Consider the following 22,274-nt stretch of genomic DNA (forward strand, 5'->3'; position numbering starts at 1 on the left):
GCGCTGTGGTCCAATCTAATTTATGGACCAGTGGGGGAAGGGGGGGTATCTGGGAGAAGGTTTTTCGTGCTGCCTATAGGCACTCAGTAAACACAATTGTGCTCGAGTTGGGTGTCGAACCTCGATCCCCCTTTTATAGGTGGCAAGACCATTGTGGATTGCGTCCTAACAGCACAGCCACTAAGCATTTATATTTTTTTAAATCATTTGACGTCCTGTAACTTTATCAAGGTTTTTACATTTCTATATTAAGTGAATATATATGCCAACAAAATTGGTTGGACTAACTGTCTGATGCATAACTCCATCATGACACATCACATTTTGTCAATATTTTTATAGCATATATATATTGTTACGATTCTCCTACTATCCAGCCTCTCTTCCAACTGCACCACACGACACAACGAACTTAAAGAACCTCACAACTCAGTGCTCCAAAGTATCAGTCAGTTTCATTGCAAATACATCACAATTGGCAACAACATTAACACTGTCTTTACAAAAACCTAGCCTTGCTCCGCCTGACTTCACACATCGTGCTGGTTCTCGCCTCGTACTGGTCACATTGCGAGCTAACGTGAAGTGATTCAGACACACTCGCTCTTACATAGTGTCTCTACTGGCCTACTCGAACCTTCTTGACCACTCCAGTTGATCACTTTCGCCGTGACTGGCGTGCGTAATATTTACGACACTGGTCCTTGCCGAACTGGCGTGTACTGTCACTAGTCTCGGTTGACCGCTCGTCCTGCGCTGGACAGTGGCGATTTGGGTAGGCTAAAAACACACAGCACTACGTCCATCTGTGTCACCACCAGGTTTACAACACTAAATTATTTTATCTATTCTGCCTTGAAGGCCTACAAACTTGCCCAGAGTCCATACGTTTGAAATACATAATAGTTAACCTTTGGTACAGGACTACTGGCCACTTTGTCACTAGGTTTAACTCTTTTCATAGTAAGACTTACGATCATTCTTGGTACAGGACTACTGGCCACTTTGTCACTAGGTTTAACTCCTTCCATAGTAAGACTTACGATCATTCTTGGTACAGGACTACTGGCCACTTTGTCACTAGGTTTAACTCCTTCAATAGTAAGACTTACGATCATTCTTGGTACAGGACTACTGGCCACTTTGTCACTAGGTTTAACTCTTTCCATAGTAAGACTTACGATCATTCTTGGTACAGGACTACTGGCCACTTTGTCACTAGGTTTAACTCCTTCCATAGTAAGACTTTCGATCATTCTTGGTACAGGACTACTGACCACTTTGTCACTAGGTTTAACTCTTTCCATAGTAAGACTTACGATCATTCTTGGTACAGGACTACTGACCACTTTGTCACTAGGTTTAACTCTTTCCATAGTAAGACTTACGATCATTCTTGTCAGAGGGACGCATCGTGCTGAGAACAAAAAACAAAGAATATGTTGACATAACTCCTTACCAACACCCTCAATCAGAAATGTTTACAAGACACTAGCAATCAGGAATGTCTGAAGAAGACACACTAGCAATTAAAATGTCTGCAGGAGACAGCTTTAACAATCAGGAATGTCTGAATAAGACATCAGCATCAATCAGAACTGTCTTATCTTATCTTATATAATACAGACGTTACTTCAAAAAAGAAGATGATTACGTCCTATGTCTTCAGGACACTACACTCACTGTCAGATCTCTGCATGGGACTACACTCACAATCAGGAATGTCTGCAGAAGACACACTCGCAATTAAAATGTCTGCAGGAGACAGCTTTAACAATCAGGAATGTCTGCAGAAGACACACTCGCAATTAAAATGTCTGCAGGAGACAGCTTTAACAATCAGGAATGTCTGCAGAAGACACACTCGCAATTAAAATGTCTGCAGGAGACAGCTTTAACAATCAGGAATGTCTGCAGAAGACACACTCGCAATTAAAATGTCTGCAGGAGACAGCTTTAAAAATCAGGAATGTCTGCAGAAGACACACTAGCAATTAAAATGTCTGCAGGATACATCTTTATCAATATGGAATGTCTGCAAAAGACACTCTCGCAATTAAAATGTCTGCAGGATACATCTTTATCAATATGGAATGTCTGCAAAAGACACTCTCACAATTAAAATGTCTGCAGGATACAGCTTTATCATTATGGAATGTGTGCAAAAGACACTCTCGCAATTAAAATTTTACAGGAGACAACTTTAACAATTAGGAATGTCTGCAGAAGTCAACACTAGCAATCAGAAAGGTCCGCAGAAGTGAACACTCCCAATAAGGAATGTGTACCAGACAATACTCACTATGTTGTTTTCATCTACAAACTAAAATAAAATTAAGCGTTACAATGTACATTCCGTAAATGTGTTCAAATTCATTCATTTGAATAAACATTTGTTCATACGTGAAACATTTATGTGGGTAAAGGTACAAACATAGACATAAATAAATATAGACTGGCAGAAGGAAGTAACTTCATGCAACTTGAAAACATGTATATCTATTGTATTCGGATTTCCGAATTATGAAAAATTGCATGATCTTCATTATTTGAGATTTTTTAAAAACACTAATGAAAATAATGTAATACTTATATAGGTTATGACTGAAATAGATATGAATACTTAACTTTTATACTGCTCATAAATGCTGTATAATAAAGTACACAGAATTGCAAGTCACAAATTTTCGTTTCATAAAACTCTTTAATCGGCCAGTCTATATTTATTTATGTCTATGGGTACAAATAAGTACTTTGAAGTTTATATCTGTACTTAATGTTTTTCAGATTGTGAATTCGGAGACCTGTCCCGAAATGGAATCTGTAGCAGAAGTCAGTGTTATGTCAGTAGTGTCAAAGAACAATGCTGTCAAACGTGTGTCAATGTCAACTCAGGGCATTGTCATATCCCAGCACTGCCATTCTATACACTACTGTTTGTTATCTCTCTTTTAAATGCTGGTATTTCCTAGTTGCATTTATTTGTGCAATAGTTAGATTCATCAATCGTTTAGTTTACAAACTTCCAGACAGCATTATCTGTTTTCATTGTAACTTCAGTTTATTCTACAAAAACATATATAAAATAATGTCACTGCATCGGATATAATATAAAGGCATATAAAAACATAAAATGACTCGGATTAGGAGCCTCGTAGTAAACTATTGTATTACCTTTTTTTTTAAAATAGTTTTTAACTTACTCAGTCTGTGAGATGTTAGGGTACCACTGCTGACTCTTTTCCATCTGATGCCATTGATCTGTCAAATTTCTCTTCTACCTTTCATCAAGTTTCTTTTTTTTTTTTTTTTCAAATTCATTCATCCATGTCTAATATGTTGGGCAATTTGAACAAGGATCCTTTTTTTTTCCCATAAGTTTGTAGGCATAATTAGTTTTTTTTCTAATTAAAAATTGGCAATATCTTGATAGTTGTTTGTAAAACTACTTGACTGTGAATGAATTAACTCACTGTGGTGATAGTTGATTGTATTGTATGATTTGCTGACTATGAGTTTGTTGATTCAATATGCTGATAGTTGATTATAGCAATACTTTGTTAACCATAAATGAATTGTTGGTATTTTGTGTAAAATTGTTATGGTTTTGTGTAACATTTTAGTTTATGATTTCTTGCATGTTACAAAAAAACAAATTGCAATAACATGACAACTGATGAGCATAAATCAACATTTATTATATTCCTGTTTTAAATTAGACAAACCTGCACGCATCCCATAGGTGAGAAGTCACAGTTATTTAAATGGAGTAAAAAATACCTGTACATGACAATGGCCTGTACAATATAGATGCTGTTGATGTTTTAACAGTTGAGTTGTTAAGACTTCCTTTAAAAATATGTATAAAATTATAAACTGACAGTTCAGTGACTTACTTCTGACACCAACTGTTTGTCTGTATATAATAAATATATTACCAGTTTTAAGAACAATATTTGTAATGGATTGTATAATGCGGGAATCTGTGGCATTTTACGTCTCGAGAGACGATCTTTTCCCTATGCAACTTCTTGTGTGACTAAAGAGGCCAATCCTTGATACACAGCTGCGATCGCAGGTTGGGCATATATAATCACCAGGCGCCGTTGCAATTTCACCCTTCTTTCTGCTTCTGTTGTGTATGACATCTGCAATCTGTGACCCTTCATTTATGCTCTCTCTCCATGTGGATCTGTCCAGTGCCACCTCTTCCCAGTTGCCAGTGTCAATTTTGAAGAGCGTCATGTCGCGTTTGCATACATCCGTATAACGTAAAAGTGGGCGGGTATACAATATAAGTATTAATTATAGTATATATTGTTAAATAACGTTGATTATCTACTTATAATTTCATAATGAATCTTAATTAATTAATCTTGATTAAGTAATTAATCTTAATTAATCTCTTTCTCTCTCTTTCAGTCTATCACATTGTCTCCTTCTGTTCAATTGTGACTTTATTTTGACCCAAGACCAAAGATTTATTAGCGCGTACAAATCAAAGATAACTTCTATACAAAACTTTCAATAGTTTCTCTTTAATAAGCAGGCTAAATGAAACTGAGACGCCTTGATATTAGCGCGCACTCGACCGGTGTGGCCTCTGGTGTTTAGTTTCCGAAAAATAGTTCAGATTCACAGTTAAGTTGAACTGAATACTTTAGTCGAACACTAAATTCAGAGTCGTTCGAATATCGAGGTCAGTCATTGGCCTCGTAAAACGACTATGGTTCATCTCGAACACTTTTTCATACGGCTGTGGAGCCCTATAATACCGAGGTACCACTGAATATATCTAAAATCTTGTTCTTATATTTATAAATAATAGAGAATGTTTCTAATGAAGAACTTTACATTTTTTTTATAACAATGTTTATTGTTTTATACACTACAATCGTCTACGCTATTGTATACAACTCTGTTCTTGAATGCTATGTATTCTACAATCTTCTACTCAATTTATATGCATTTCTTGTTGAATGTTTTTTCTTTGTTCAGTGCCGGCCTTAGATAATTGAAAGCCCTAGGCGAAGTGAATTTGGTGGCCATAAATGAAATTTTTAACAAATTTAAGCAGCGAAAAAAATTAAATTATGCAATATTTTAAAAACCTGCATCTGTCTATATCTAAATTGACAAATAACTGAAATTTATATATCGCGATTTCCGTAGTAAAGACTAGTAGACTGGTAAACATAGCCATAGTGCTCTACTACGTTTGAGACCTGATCCAAGCTTCGATCTTTTTTCTCCTCTAACATAAGTCCTTCGCGAGGCTGCTGTCTAGTTTTCCTATGCCTAAGAGCGGCTCTGCATTGTTATTCAAATGTTAGCGCTAAGTCTTTCTTCTTAGTAAAACTTTTTACCAATGTACGATTTGCGGAGGTGCGGTGGCTGAGTGGTAAAGCACTTGGATTCCGAACCGGGGGTCCCAGGTTTGAATCCTGGTAAAGACTGGGATTTTAATTTTGGGATCTTTGGGCGCCTCTAAGTCCACCCAACTCTAATGGGTACCTGACATTAGTTGGGGTAAAGGAAAGGCGGTTGGCCGTTGTGCTGGCCACATAACACTCTCGTTAACCGTGGGCCACAGAAACAGATGACCTTTACATCATCTGCCTTTTATGGATCGTAAGGTGTGAAAGGGGAACTATACCATGATTTGCTCAAACCTTCATGTATTACTGACAAAACGTGTATACATTACTGATATATCCTGATGTTTGCAATAAGAAATATTCTGTACTGTTACATTCCAAATCTATATCAAACTTGATCCAGTGTACACATTTTGTCTCACTGTTCTGTACGCAGTGTTTTGTTGAGTTGATTAAAGTCTGTAAAAACTGTCTCTTTTGTCGTTTTTTTTTTTTTTAATTTTATTTTTCCAACAGTAAAGGTCAAAGTTCAGAAGGAGAATAGGACGGAATCCCGTTTATGTTAAAAAGTTTGTAAAATGTTTGACATGTTTCGAATGTTCCTTTAGAGTTGAAGACCAGCTACTTCCTAATTCAAACCTCCCGTAGGACGACGGGGATGGCAGTGGGCAGGGTTTGAACCCGGGACCATTGAGACCACTGAATGACAAATGCAGTGCGCAATTCGCACGACCAGGCAGCCATCTTATATTAAAGCCATAACTTGGAAGCAGAAAAGAGGAACGGGAAAACAAGGCCACCCATGTATAACATGGCGTCGCACCTTCTTAGAAGACCGAAAGTAAGAGTGCATCAGCTGGGAAGAGGCTGTAAAAGTCGGCTTAGACCGATCTCTGTATAGAGAGCTAGCAGTCCAGTGCGCTGAACGGCGCAGGAGTATAATAAGTGGTCCAATCATGTTCTACATTAGAAATTCCACAGAAAGTTTTAATGACGAACAGATGATAAGATATACCAATTCTATAACCCGGTAATTAAATTTAAAAAAGGCAATTTAGCAACTTCCTAAACACGAAATGGTATTTATGACATATACATAAATATAGACTAGAAAAAGGAAATAACTTCATGTAACTTGAAAACATGTAGGCCTATATCTATTGTTGTCGGATTTCCGAATTCTGAAAAGTTGCATGATCTTCAGTCCTAGAGATTAAACAAAACTATACTACTCGTAAATGCTGTATAATAAAGTCATAGACATAAATAAATATAGACTGGAAAAAGGAAGTAACTTCATGTAACTTGAAAACATGTATATCTATTGTATTCGGATTTCCGAATTATGAAAAGTTACTTGATATTCACTCTTTGAGATTAAACAAAACTATTGTAATACTTATATAGGTTATGGCTGAAATAGATGAGATGAATACTTAACTTTTATACTGCTCATAAATGCTGTATAATAAAATACACAAAATTGCAAGTCACAAATTTTCGTTTCATAAAACTCTTTTATCGGCGCGTCTATATTTATTTATGTCTATGGAGTTGAAATATGTACATCAAGGGTCGATAATGGTATTAAATAGTACTGGTACTAGTCTTGATTGGGTTGTCTTTCTTCTTTCTTACTAACAACATTAGAAAACAAACCCAAAAAATGCAATAAATCCATAATTATAAACTTCTTTTTTTTTCATATCGGGGTCACAGTATTGTGTACGATGGGCTGACGATGAGAAAATATTCTAAGGCGCTGGGACTGGGGCAGTTGTCTCATGGTATTAGTTTACGAGACTAGAAACGCTAAATCAGGTTTCTCTTATATTTCAAGAATATGCAGAAAAAAATGCAGATTACAAATATGTAATTTGATTTCCTCGGAGATAAATAGTTTTTAAAATATAAATTTTTAAGTTTTATTTCTTATTACCATATATTGTCATTGAAAATAGCCATTTTGGTTTAAAGGCTTAATACTAGACTATCTCCCTTGAATTACTTGCCAACATTTTTCTGTTGCTGTTTTGTCTTTTTTTCTAGCAGCTATTAGATCTAATATTAAAATTCATTTAAAATGATAGCATAAGAACAAAATACTCTTTTAGAAAAAGTTATTGAAAAAAAAAAAGAAGAAACAACTTCATCAATTTATTATTAACATTTTTTTAGACCTTCATTTCAGTAAATACACTTAAAAATGCATAAGTTGACAGCATAAGAACAAAAATCTCTTTAAAAAAAGTTTAATATAGATAAGGGATATAAATATGCTTAAAAACAACATGGTGGTCAGTAAATGTCTCTGGATATCTAAACTATTACCGCTGTCTCACTCCCTTCTCCCTAAGGCCGCCTCTGATTAACTTAATCGTAAATAATTATTACCAATGGTGATACTGCCAAGAGACTTTTTAAAAAATCCCCCCCCCCATCCCCAGACGCAACTCGCTTTCTTTGCCTTTGTGTTTAAGCAGTGGTGTGTACACATGAACACACACATATAAGCTACAGCATTTCAGGGTGAAGATAACGCGTGTTTAAACTACTGTAGCCATAGGTCACTAAGTGACGTCATCTCCGCTAGATAGTAGCGCGAACCACTATAGCCTAAAGCTATATAAGCTATAAGCATGTAAGTTTGACCCTAAGTTTAAAAAAAAAAAAACTACTAACAATCAGATTATGATGTTAGTCAAACGCGACGCTAATTACAATTTCTCTGGACAATTAACCCTTAAAGTTCTAAACTGATTTACAATGAATGCATATACAATTCTGGTGTTTATAGGCAAAACTACCACACGCGTTTTAAGGGTTAAACCTATTATAATATAATAAATAATTTATCTTATCTTATATAATACAGACGTTACTTCAAAAAAGAAGATGATTATCTCCTACGCGTCATGCATTCAGTCATGCATATTAACCAATGACCTAAATTCTGCCAAGTCCATGCTCTAATATCACTAGGGAAGAAGGAATATTTGTACAAATTTGTCCTAGCATATGGAACGGAGAATGTGCCTTTATCTTTGTGTCTTTCAGAGTATTTTATTAAATTTTGTTTTTGTATTTGAAGATTATGGTTCAGTGTTTTATGTATAATTGCTACTTTACTTTTGAGTCTTCTATCCTGAAGGCTTTCTAAATTTAGAGATTTTACTAAAGGTGTAACTCTAGTCAAATGTGAATATTCGTTAGTTATGAATGTCACTGCTCATAAAAACAACACAAGATACAGAAATTTTACTAGCTAGCCAGGAAAACCAGTGACTTGGCAGAATTTAAGTCATTGGTTAATATGCATGACTAAATTCATGACGCGTAGGACGTAATCATCTTCTTTTTTGAAGTAACGTCTGTATTCTATAAGATAAGAGAGAAGATTAGTTGTGTTTCACATGATCTATATTTCCTAAAGTCATTTTGGTATGGAGTAAGGACATTATGTTTGTCTAAGTGGTTTATGATGTTTCTACAATTATGTATTCTAGGATTTTACTTTTGATGCTGGTAAGTGATACTGGTTTTTCCTGGGTTTTATTATGCGTTATTTACTGTTTACTAACAAACTTTTTTCTAATCAGTGGCATAGTAACTTGTCAGTGGCATTGTTACTAATCAGTGGCATAGTAACTTGTCAATGGCAAAGTAACTAGTCCGTGGCATATTAACTTTGGCTCGAACGGGCTCATTACGCCCAGCACCCACAGAGTGCATTCTTGTAAATGTACTGACATATTGTGACTCTGCTGTCTGCAAACCCTGCTCGCTGCCATCCCTCGTCGTCCTGCGGGAGGTTTGGACTAGGAAGTAAATTATCTTTAATTCTGAAGGAACATCCGAAACATGTCAAACATTTTACAAACATTTAATCGCGTGCAAGTCAAAGCAGAAAACATTTTGAGTTTAGAAAAAAAGTGAATATGTTTGTTTATGATGCAAAAAAATCGTTGAGTGTACTGCTTTCGTTTAGACTTTAGACCTTCATGGATGAATTCTACCTAAGCCAAATGCATTCTTTAGTCGAATCTCTTCACTAGCCTATGTAGATGAACAGACTTTCAAATAATGGCCTCTCTTATTTCTCTCATCACTAACCTATGTAAAGTAGAAGATGTTCATGACAGCTGAGATAAGGGTCTATGACCTCAGCACACTTGTGTCATTGTCACGTGCTGAGAATGATAGACTCTCAACTTGCTTTCATTGGTCAGTCTTGATCAGCTTCAGTTCGTCTTTATAACTTGCAGTGAAGCGTAGACCCTCAACAAAATATTTTTTGGGCGGGAGGGGGGGAGCGGTACTCTGTCCTTCTTTATTTTCCTTTTTTTTCTTTTCTAATACACAGAGACAATATTGGCCCGAAAAGCACAGTCCACAGCAGCCCTTTCAAAACTTAAAATAATATGGAAAGACAAGGGCTTATAGCCCTCGGCACCAAAATCAAACTGATGCGCTCCCTGGTCATGGCCACATTTTTATATGCTTGCGAGTCTTGAACGCTGACTGCAGAGCTAGAGAGGAGGATCCTAGCAATGGAATTGAGATGCTACAGAAGGATCCTAGGCATCACTTTCAGAGACCGCATCACAAACCAAGAGATTAGAGACAGGGTTACTGCAGCGATCGGAGCCCATGATGACCTGCTAACTATCGTAAAAAGACGAAAGCTTATAACCTATGGCCACATTACAAGATCTACGGCACTCGCAAAGACCTTCCTTCAGGGAACAGTGCCAGGAAAAGAAGGATAGACAGACAGAAAAAGCGATGGGAGGACAACATTAAAGAATGGACGGGCCTGCCATTGAGAGAGGTTCTAAACAAGGCAAAAAAAAGGGAGGAATGGAGAAAGACGGTCGACAAATCTTGCCTGGTGCCCCAACGGTCCAACAGACTAAGGGATAGGTAAAGGTAAAAAAAAAAGAGACAATATGTCACGAACGTTCTTATTGGCTGTTTATCTTTCGCATTTTAGTGATTAAGCCAATGCATGCCTCTGTGTTAGATCAGCGTTAGGGCATTATAGGAGCACAATAGTAGCACACAGTGTTAGGAGAGAGTTCCAAACACATGAATATTGTTATAACTCTGCCATGCGCACCGCCGCCGTTTAAAAGAGTTCAGAAGGTGCGCACTATTAGTGACCAGACTGGGAAGGATGTTGACATTAGATAGAAGAACGATTGCCGCCCAAGTCTAGAGCCGAGATGAAGATGCTGTACTCGGTGCAGATGCCCTTTGTGTTTGTCACGTCTGCGTGTAAATCAGGGGTTCTCAACCTGTGGGTCGCGACCCCCTAGGGGGTCGATTGACGATTTGCCAGGGGTCGCCTAAGACCATCGAAAATATGGATTGTTATTGTCTATTCCTCTATTGCAGTATGTGTGTTGGGGGGGGGGGGGTCGCGGCAGCGTGGGGGATTGTAAAAGGGGGTCGCCGAGCATAAAAGGTTGAGAACCGCTGGTTTAAATAAACGTCTAAGTCTCGTTGAGTTGCCTCCCTAAAGTCATTACAATATTGTAGTTCATTTTAGATATGTGTGTTTCTGACTCGAATAGAATCATCTCAGATGACACTTGCCACCGAATTGTCTCACTTCCAGATTATCCCTATAGCTACGTAATTATCTCTCTTTATAATCATCTGTCGATACAAAATTATCTCTCTTCTTAATTAGTTTTCGTTAGGTAATTATCTTCTTATCTTATATAATACAGACGTTACTTTAAAAAAAGAAGATAATTACGTCCTACGCGTCATGCATTCAGTCATGCATATTAACCAATGACTTAAATTCTGCCAAGTCATTGGTTTTCCTGGCTAGCTCAGGCAACCCATTCCATGCTCTAATAGCACTAGGGAAGAAGGAGTATTTGTACAAATTTGTCCTAACATATGGGATGAGGAATGTGCCTTTATCTTTGTGTCTTTCTGAGTATTTTATTATTTATTTTATTTAATTATCTCTCGTAACCTAATTGTTTAAACATATATCAATTTAAATATATATATGAAATAAAGTTTTTTTTATACGATTAGTTTACAGCTCTGCTTCTTATAATTACTATTATTCTAATTATATAAAAAAAATGTTATAACTATCATTTAATATCCATTCGTTTTGTGAGAAATTTTATATGAAATTCTATTTTTAAAAGTAATAGAGCTAAAAAAAAAATTATGTACTGCAAACCGCAACAACAGAGTCATGATTACAGAGTTTAATTTGATATGGAGGGATTTCTAACAAGAGTTTAAATTACTTTACTGAAAACTAAAAAAAAAACAATGATATTTTTAAATTTCGCTGAAAAGTAGGTGTAATGTAATCAATAAATATTTTTTTTAATTGGTTTAGTACATACCTATGTAGCTAGAACTTTCCCGAAGCTAGAAAAATTTGATTCCTAAATCTCAACGGAGCGCGAGACACAACAACTCCCACGGAGTCAAGGTAGTACTCAAAGAGTTGTACAACTTTTAAACTGCTCTGTTGACGTGGAGATGGTCTGTGCGTGCATGCGTCGTGAGGCACATGGGTAGGGGGGAGTAGGGAGGTCCCCCATGTCAACAAAAAAGGTGACATTGTATTGGGTTGGCGAGAAAGCCACAAGCTGCTCAGAGGACGTGTTGATACAGAGTTCGACTCCAAGATATCCAATCTCTTTGGGAGGTGCGTGTGCGGAGGGTGGAAGGGGAGGGGTTAAAGGTATAGACGACGATGGTGAGACCTCCAGCCCCTCCCCACCACACATACTTATGAACACCCAAGAAAAGATCGATGCCTAACTATCGTATTGCCAATATAAATAGCTGTAAGCCCAATTGACTGAAATTGTGACAAATATGTTTCTTTTATTTTTTAAAATAAATCCTGATACCTTAAAAAAAACACACAAAAAAGTTATATTTAGGATGCAATCGGATATTATTTTATTATACGAACTAATGTTCATATAAAAATCTCTCTGAGATAATTAAAGCTCTACACAATAATAAAGTGTTTGATCCTAATCACTTAGAATTGAGATTTAGAAAAATTATTGATTTTAGGGTAGAGAATTATCTAGTTTGATTTTCATATGCTTGTACAATACTCAGGCAGTATTCCAGAAATGGGGTGTTGGGGGTCAGGGATATTTGATATTGTGTTGATTGTTCTGGGGTAGAGGATCCTTATATCATTTTTCTGTTTTTAAATAGTTAGGTAGTATGTCTTTGATATTAAATAGTATTTCTATTATTATTATTATATTTTTAGTTTAATCACTTTTCAATTGTTTATGATTTAATACTTGTGAATTATGAGAACTTACAAATAAAAAACTATATAATAAAAAAAAAATTAAAAAGGCCACAAAAGAGGCAAGAGTACCCATGAAAGAGGCATATAAAGCCCAAAAAAGAGGCAAAGAAAAAAGGCCTAAGGCCCAAGGATTCCTATGATGATAAAGCTAAAATTGAATAGCGCAAATTCGGAGGTTTCCTAAAAAGAAAAAAAAATTAAATAATATATATATATATATATATATAAGCGAAATAGGTTAGAAATATATTTTTTTTAATTACATAGATAAATAACACTTTCTATACACTGGATACACCCAGGGCTAACTACTCATATTTATCCGCCACAAATGAAAATCTCTAACATAAAACAACGAAGTTGCATATATTTGAAAGATACAGTACATTCTCCAATCGTTATAGATGTAGTGTCAAAATATGTAGATAATAATAACAATAATAATAATAATATGCTGTTCATCGATAAAAAAGAAAAAAACCGCTACCATTATCGATATCGCCGTACCACTGTCTCATAATTTAAGAAAAACTGAGAGAAAAACAAAGAAAATATGGGAACCTAGGCTTGGAAATTAAGCGTCTATGGAAATTATCCAAAATAACAGTATACCCCATTGTTAGATCAACCGAGGGGGTAATAACAACTGCCCTCACAGACACCTTCAAGGCCCTTAACATTCCTAGGAACATCTTCGTTGCCTGTCAGAGGGCGGTACTGCTGCAGACCTGCCACATCACCAGAAAATTCCTCAGTGGAAACTGTTAAAGGGACTACGATGAATTTCGTTTCTCTTTAGCGAAACTCGACCCTTGGCAGCGCCAGAGAATGACTACTCGTTCATTTCTAACATAATAATAATAATAATTCAATTTATAGAGCGGTGTTAACAAACAAATGTTGTAGGCCCAAGGCGCTGTGAAAACATTACAAACATAATCACCACAGCTAAAATGTTAAACTAATCTAAACAAAAAAAGTTTTAAACAGATAGGTCTCAATGTTCTTCTTGAAAGTAGTGTAGCATGTTGTCTGTCTGAGCTCAGTGCGAAGTGAGTTCCAAACCTTTGGTCCGCGAACCGAAAACGCTGATGGACTGCGTAACCTCATGAAATGCTGTGGTGTTTTGTAATCTTCGAACTCGAAGACCGGCCTTATTGTTATTGTGGTCATTGCAGTAAAGGTGGACAACTGTCAAACAGAATTTCCCTTTGTTTGGACTAATAAAATAATCTTATCTTATCTTTTATCTTATCTTTTATCTTATCTTTTATCTTATCTTTTCTTTATCTTTTATCTTATCTTTTATCTTATCTTTTATCTTATCTTTTATCTTATCTTTTATCTTATCTTATCTTTATCTTTTATCTTATCTTTTATCTTATCTTTTATCTTATCTTTTATCTTATCTTTTATCTTATCTTTTATCTTATAATATTATATCTCTTATCATATCTTATCTTTTATCTTATCTCTTATCTTATCTTTTATCTTATCTTTTATCTTATCTTTTATCTTATCTTTTATCTTATCTTTTATCTAATCCTATCTTAATAGTATAACTCTCATACTTTACAAAGTTGCTATAGTTGTCCACTATAGTTGTATTATTTTAAAGATTTTCTGAAATTAGGAAATTAACTTCGTAACAGTCATAAAAAAAAATAGAGATTGTGCATGTGAGTTCCTGTGTTTGTGCATGTGTTTTTTTTTTGGGTGCGTGTTTATTGTGTGTTTATCTATGTGTTTGTATAAGTTGTTGTTGTTTTGTCGTTTGGTGAGTGTTTGTTTTTATAAAGATTATAGAGTTATTGTGCTGAAATAATAGTGCATGTTAAAAAATAAAGTTTCTAAGAATTCGTCTCGTTTGAAAAACAGAGACAAACACAATCGTAATATCGTAGGTCACTGTGACATAGTAGCCTCTAATATAGCCTATAGTCAGGGCCGATCTTAGGCCACTGCAACCTATGCGGTCGCAGTGGGCCCCGCGCTTTCATAGGCCCCGCGCTAATTCAGGGTGTAAATATTAAATTGCAAAATATATACGAAAAACTCCTTGAAATCTCCTGAATGCATTAAAATCTCCTGGAAACTCTTTAAAATCTCCAGAAAAATAGACAAAATTGTCCTTTATGGGTGTCATTTATTGCGGAAAACGCCCGTCCTACGCGTGATAAAAGAAAAAAAGGCATTGTCACCTTTCATGTAATAATCGGGCGAATTTATACCTTAATCGGAAGTTCCAATACTTTATTTAAATAAATATGCCATTGGTTACAAGGTTCCTAAAGTACAGATCGCAATATTAAACTTAGTCGATTTTTTTCGTATACAAAATCTTAATTGTCACTTATTATCCCTATTCCCACTGTGACACAACATTTTGATGGTATGATGTGTTGTCATGCCGGGGATTTTACTTGAATTCAATAGTTAACAAAACTGACGATCTAGACTCACAAATTAACGATTCTTTGATAAAACAAAACTCTGGAACTTTATTTAAATATAACGTAAGTACAGTTTATGTACAAATTACAAATCAATGAGCATGAAACATATTACAAAGGCTTTTCAAACAGAGCTCTTAGAAACGTGACTGTCTACAAGGACATTATTTATTCGACTCCCTTTACCTTCTTACTACCGCCAATTCTCTGGCGCTAACTCTTTTCAAAAATGTCTTTGTTTTTATTCAAATCAACCAATAGATTTCAAACATACTAATTACGTCCCTTGGGTAAATCCTGACTTGAATGTCAAGTGTCTAAATTTGAGGATTAAATCCCGAGACTCATGTCGAGGGCTTATATTACTTTCAAAAGTGAAATGTACAAACAATTCTATAATGTAATCTGTGACACCCACACAGACTAGGCCCCGCGCAATCAGTTTCGCATAGGGCTTCGCAATTGCTAGGACCGGCCCTGCCTGTAGTATCCGTACCAGAGATACATAAAAAAAAAATAATCCTTCAAATCTTTAAATTTTTAAAAGTTATCGCAGTCGCTTTAATTTGCTCCTGGTATGGTGAAAGTATTTAGATCTCACTATACACTTGACCACTATAACAAGGTTCCACTGCACAAAGTCTGTCAAAGTGATCTTGAAAACGTCACATTGGTTGGAGGGTAAAGGGTGTCACCTAACAGGGCCGGCCTTGAGTAACTGGAAGCCCTAGGCAATGTGAAAATGTGGCCCCAAATGAAATATTCTTATCTTATATAATAAAAACTTTACTTCAAAAAAGAAGATGGTTACGGCCTATGCGTTATGTATCTAGTCAAGCATGTTAACCAATGACTTAAATTCTGCCAAGTCATTGGTTTTCCTGGCTGCGTGAGTCTTCTATCCTGAAGACTTTCTAAATTTAGTCATTTTACTATATATGTTACTCTAGTCAAATGTAAATATTCGTTTGTTATGAATCTCACTGCTCTATTTTGTGTCTGTTCCAGTTTCTTAATGTTTTCTTGAGTTGAGGGGTCCCAAACAGAGGATGCATATTCTATTATTGGCCTAACCCAAGGTTAAATAACATTTTAGTTTTATGTTCTTATTTTATTTATAGAAAATTCTTTTAATTAAAAACAACGTCCTGTGTGAATATCTAAATCAACAAATAAGTTAAATTCATGTAGCGTTTAACTAGCGTTCCTTAAGCTTCTTAGACATGTTCGTACAAATGTCATAAACCGATTTTTCAGCTCAATCCAAGCGCTGGATAACACAAATGTGCTTCATGGACAATATAGGCCTAATAGTCACCAGACTAGAAATAACGTTTCGACATTTCACCAAAAGAAAGAAAACAATGGTCTTCTAACATATGTAGTCCAACAAGTAGATCTAAACATTTGTAAATTAACATTGAAACATCGTAGAGACTTAAAGGTAGGCTAGCAGACATAGAGCCATAGGGTTCTGCTATGTTGAGAACGAGGCTAGCAGACATAGAGCCATAGGGTTCTGCTATGTTGAGAACGAGGCTAGCAGACATAGAGCCATAGGGTTCTGCTATATTGAGAACGAGGCTAGCAGACATAGAGCCATAGGGTTCTGCTATGTTGAGAACGAGGCTAGCAGACATAGAGCCATAGGGTTCTGCTATGTTGAGAACGAGGCTAGCAGACATAGAGCCATAGGGTTCTGCTATATTGAGAACGAGGCTAGCAGACATAGAGCCATAGGGTTCTGCTATATTGAGAACGAGGCTAGCAGACATAGAGCCATAGGGTTCTGCTATGTTGAGAACGAGGCTAACAGACATAGAGCCATAGAGTTCTGCTATGTTGAGAACGAGGCTAGCAGACATAGAGCCATAGGGTTCTGCTATGTTGAGAACGAGGCAAGCAGACATAGAGCCATAGGGTTCTGCTATGTTGAGAACGAGGCTAGCAGACATAGAGCCATAGGGTTCTGCTATATTGAGAACGAGGCTAGCAGACATAGAGCCATAGGGTTCTGCTATGTTGAGAACGAGGCTAGCAGACATAGAGCCATAGGGTTCTGCTATGTTGAGAACGAGGCTAGTAGACATAGAGCCATAGGGTTCTGCTATGTTGAGAACGAGGCTAGCAGACATAGAGCCATAGGGTTCTGCTATGTTGAGAACGAGGCTAACAGACATAGAGCCATAGGGTTCTGTTATGTTGAGAACGAGGCTAGCAGACTTAGAGCCATAGGGTTCTGCTATCTTGAGAACGAGGCTAGCAGACATAGAGCCATACGGTTCTGCTATGTTGAGAACGAGGCTAGAGAGACATAGAGCCATAGGGTTCTGCTATGTTGAGAACGAGGCTAGCAGACATAGAGCCATAGGGTTCTGCTATGTTTGAACTTTGATCCATGTTTCGCAATTTAAAAAAGACATTTCTCTGAGCCCTGTGCGATGGTCTCCCCCTTACACATACACAAATCGAAGGTCCTATGCGGCCGTCTAGTTTGCCTATGCCTAAGGCCGGCCCAACACCGAATACAACTACCCTAACGCCATTAGATCTTTTTTCTATTGGAACGGCACAATTTAAGTCTCAGATAGTCTCCTAAAGCGCCAACTAGATAACCAACCATACAGCATCACGGTAAAAAGCTCGCTGTTCTTCTTTAGATCTTATCTTAAATTTCAGATATTTTTTTTTGTTGCAACATGGCCAAGTTGGTTGCCTGAATCAGCCACAAACCAACGACTTGGCAGACTCACATGCTTGACTAGATAGAGCTAGGGACACGCGTAAGACGCAATCATTTTCTTTTTTGAAGTAGCGTCTGTATTTCATAAGATAGGTTTAGTTTCATTATGTTTGATTTGTAAAAAGAAAATATAAAAAAAATGAATAGATAAAATAAAATTCATTTTTAAATCGAGTTTAAACTTTTAAAATCAACAACTTAAGTCTAACCCATTAAGCCAATTAAACACACAAACAAACATACACAATACACAATGTGCGTGTTCTAGGTGGGTGTTACTTGTGAGGACTTTATCAACATGACGGCATTTTAAAACACCTGAAAATATAAATAACTAAATGAACATGTAAATATTTCGGAAAACATGACCATGCTCGATCAGCGTGTTTCTTAAAGTTCTAGATTGGCCAACCTAATCACACAGCACCAACTTAAGATTCACCTGACCGCTACTACGGCACGGCCTGAACGATATAGACCTGTTCCCCCCGGAATTACCTGAGAGACGCCTGTACCGAGCTTTGGTTCTAAGTCACTCAGATCGCGCAGACGTCACGCCGCGCTGTAACGCGAGACGTCCTTCACCGGCGTGTAATCTCTAACTCTCTGACCCAATTCGCTCTAATCTAAATAGTTTGGTTTACAATAAGTTTCCTATCAGCCGCTAGGCTTTAATTAACACGTTCGTTCAAGACATTTTATAACAAGACAGGTGGAAAGTCTTGGAAAGAAATCCTGAACCTGGCTTAAAATAATTAGAATTACTTTTACTTAGAAATCTACGCTTTCTTTACAATTTGTTAAGGATTTTTAAACAACTAGCATAACATAATGTTCCTTAGATTTCACTCTCCCGTCTCGATACCCCTAATATACTCCGCCACTGAATCCCCGATGAGATTTGCTTCCTGATCTTATAGTAGGGCTATATCAGCGGTTCTTAACCTTTTAAGATCGACGACCCCTTTTTACAATCCCCCACTATGCCGCGACCCCCTCCCCCTTTTCTCACACACACACAGCAATAGAAGAATTGACTTTTTCGATGGTCTTTGGCGACCCCTGGTAAATCGTCAATCGACCCGCAAGGGGGTCGCGACCCACAGGTTGAGAACTCCTGGGCTATATGCTCTGAACTGTCGTCTCGATGGTTCGAACCCTGCCTGCCGCAATCACCCCGCAGAGCTGCGGGAGGTTTGTCCTAAGATGTAATAGTCTTAAATTCTGAGATTATTAATTTCACATTACATTTGACTAGAGTAACACCTTTAGTAAAATCACTAAATTTAGAAAGCCTTCAGGGCAGAAGACTCAAAAGTAAAGTAGCAATTATACATAAAACACTGAACCATAATCTTGAAATGCAAAAACAAAATTTAATAAAATACTCTGAAAGACACAAAGATAAAGGCACATTCCTCGTCCCATATGCTAGGACAAATTTGTACAAATACTCCTTCTTCCCTAGTGCTATTAGAGCATGGAATGGGTTGCCTGAGCTAGCCAGGAAAACCACTGACTTGGCAGACTAAATGCATGACGCGTTGGACGTAATCATCTTTTTTTTTGAAGTAACGTTCTGTATTATATAAGATAAGATAAGACAAGATAAGATAAGATAAGAAAAAGCGTCCCGAAATATGTCAAACAAATCGAGAAGCAAATTAAACCAAGAAACATAGATTACACGTTTGCTTGGTTTTATATTTGGCCAGTTAACAGCACTCAGTTCTGTAGAAGATTGTTCATAAATTTGTCTATAAAATTTTGGAACAGGAGCATTCAACAAACATCTAGAATTATTGCGTAGCATGTCGTAGCGTAGCGTAACAGAGCTTAGCTATTTTTGGCATGCTGTATAAAAAGATGTAGCTACATCCCGATCTAGCGCGTTGCGTCAGTCTGATTTCCAGTAGAGGATTAGTGAAGCAGGTCGTATCCTGATGTAGCACGATTTCACTAGTAAACTTGAGCTTAATGTAGCCACTTGAGTTGACTTAACGTGCGATAGCGCGAGAAAAGAGGAGAACGAGAAGTAACTGGGGACTATCTCGAAAGACAAATGGTAGTTGTTTAATCTGGTACTTAATCCTTTAATATCCTCCCCCCCCCCCAGCCACCAGTTAGTCCCCATTCTATTTTGTTATTACCTTCTTAGTCTCTACTTACGGTAGTGTAGTAACTATGGCAACGAAAGTGAAACAAATTGACGGTGTAAAATGTTTGACATGTTTCAAAGTGGAAGATAATTTACTTCCTAGTCCAAACCTCCCGCAGGACAAAAGGAATGGGAGTGGTCAGGGTTTGAACCCGGGAACATCGATAAGTCCGAACGACAGTCCAGCGCGCAGACCGCACGAACCAGGCAATGAATGATGGAAGTACTGGAAGATCGTCTGGCATGTGCGAGAGATAATTATTGCATGAGAAATTCAGTCACCTGTCGTTGAAAGATCGTTGGGAGCATCAGGTAGATAGCTGTGTAGACAACAAGAATGAATGTGTGGAATTTAAAGAAGAAAAGCAGCCTGTTGTACCGTCATCGAAGAGTGTTGAAAGCGACGCATGAGAGCATTTTATAAAGGTCAGTTGTCATTAAGGAAAACTAAAGGCCATATTTATAAATATATTTTTATGGCAACGGTTAGAGGAAGATGTACAAGAGTTTGTAAAATCATGAGTTAATCGTCAGAAAACTAGAATACTCTAACTCATATATATATATAACACTTAACTATCTTTTATCAACAATAGATTATGGGGCGTATTTATTTGAGACACTGCGTGTGTATGTATTTGCGTGTGTAGTTAGGCTAGTAAGAAAACATAATAAGGTATTGGCGTGGAGAGTATCGGCTAATGCTTCTCTAGGGCGAAGAGTTACATTTCGCCATATGGACTGTTTCCCGTGTCACGGACTTGTGTATGACGTCATCAAATTTATTGACTAGGGCAGGGGTTCTCAGCCTGTGAGTCGCGACCCCTTTGGGGGGTCGATTGACGATTTGCCAGGGGTCGCCTAAGACTCTCGAAAATATGGATTGTTTATGTCTATTCTTCTATTGCTGTGTGTGTTTGAGGGTGAGGGGTCGCGGCAAAGTGAGGGATTGTAAAAAGGGGTCGCCGAGCTTAAAAGGTTGAGAACATCTGCTCTATGGCGTCTAGGCAACTCAAGCTATTGCTTAGGCCCCAAGAAATATTTAGCACTGACATATAATATCTGGACTTACAAAAGGGCCCTATGTCTTAAAATAGCGTATGGCCTTTTCAACTCTAAATATGGCATTGAACACAGTATTTGAACTTATAAAAAAAAAAGAATTGGCAAATTGAAGAAATGAACATTATGAATAGAAAAAGTTAAAAGTCTATTAAATTGATAAGGGATCTGGGAATATCAGGAAAGGCAAATGATTGTATTTTAATATAGTACTTAGTCGAGTATAACCCCCCTCCCCCCCCCCCATAAGTTTCAATTCCATTTTGTTATTACTTTTCTTGCAACCAATTTACATACAGACATCACTTCACCCCAACTCACATATCCCTTAGTCTGTTGGACCGTAGCTAGCGGTATTTGGCAGGTCATCGTGGGGTCCAGTCACTGTATTAATCATATTTTAAATCTCTCCATTTGTGTTGCGGACTTTGTATGTAGGCCTAATGTCTAGGATCTTTCGGTAGCATCTCAATTCCATTGCTAGGATCTTTCTCTCTAGTCCTGCAGTCGGCGTCCAAGATTCGCGCGCATATAAATGGATGCATTTATTAAACCGGATAGTTGGTTGACGTTTTCAAGGGTAGGGTCAATTTGGACGTGTAGAAGATGAGGGGGAAATATGGGGGAGGAGAGGGGGGAAAGGACTAGGCTGTGTGAAGCCCTGCAGTTCAGTGCCGGAGCTTGTGACTTAGGAGCCACATTCATGCACAATGTTTTCTATTCTCTCTCTAAACATACGTAAACTGTTAATGTCATAATTTTTGTTCTTTGCCATCCTTCCGACTTACTTCCAAAGCCTTGATAGATTACATTGAATGTAGAAACGATATGCCGTCTGAATGATATTCAATGATTAGACTTTAAAATGTAGATGCAGACTTCAAGAGGCAGTACGATACTTTTAAATTCAAACCGCCTCTAGAATTCTAAATCAGAATTTTCACTTCATTATCCAGGCGGTTATTTTATCTATTATCTATTTCGTATATTATCATATCTGTTTGAGTATCTTTGAGGCATCAAGCGAGTTGCCTCCCTTATGAGTCAAAAATAGTTTTTCCTGTTATGTATATGGTTTTATGTATATGGCTGCCTGGTCGTGCGGTTTGCGCGCTGGACTGTGGTTCAGATTTATCGATGGTCGAGGATTCAAACC

At 37.1% G+C, this 22,274-nt stretch overlaps 1 protein-coding gene across 1 annotated transcript in view; it reads left to right on the forward strand.

The window, feature by feature from the left end:
- The window catches only part of LOC106079708 (metalloprotease mig-17-like), a 43,979-nt gene extending 39,165 nt beyond the window's left edge, over window positions 1-4,814 (forward strand). Inside the window, exon 15 of the mRNA XM_056044369.1 lies at window positions 2,788-4,814. Coding sequence (XP_055900344.1) covers window positions 2,788-2,972 — 185 coding nt within the window. The 3' untranslated portion in view covers window positions 2,973-4,814. The remainder of the gene's footprint in view (window positions 1-2,787) is intronic.
- The last annotated feature ends 17,460 nt before the right edge of the window (window positions 4,815-22,274 follow it).

This window comes from Biomphalaria glabrata, chromosome 10 (genome assembly GCF_947242115.1).
Source record: "Biomphalaria glabrata chromosome 10, xgBioGlab47.1, whole genome shotgun sequence".
NCBI classification, from domain to species: Eukaryota; Metazoa; Mollusca; class Gastropoda; family Planorbidae; genus Biomphalaria; species Biomphalaria glabrata.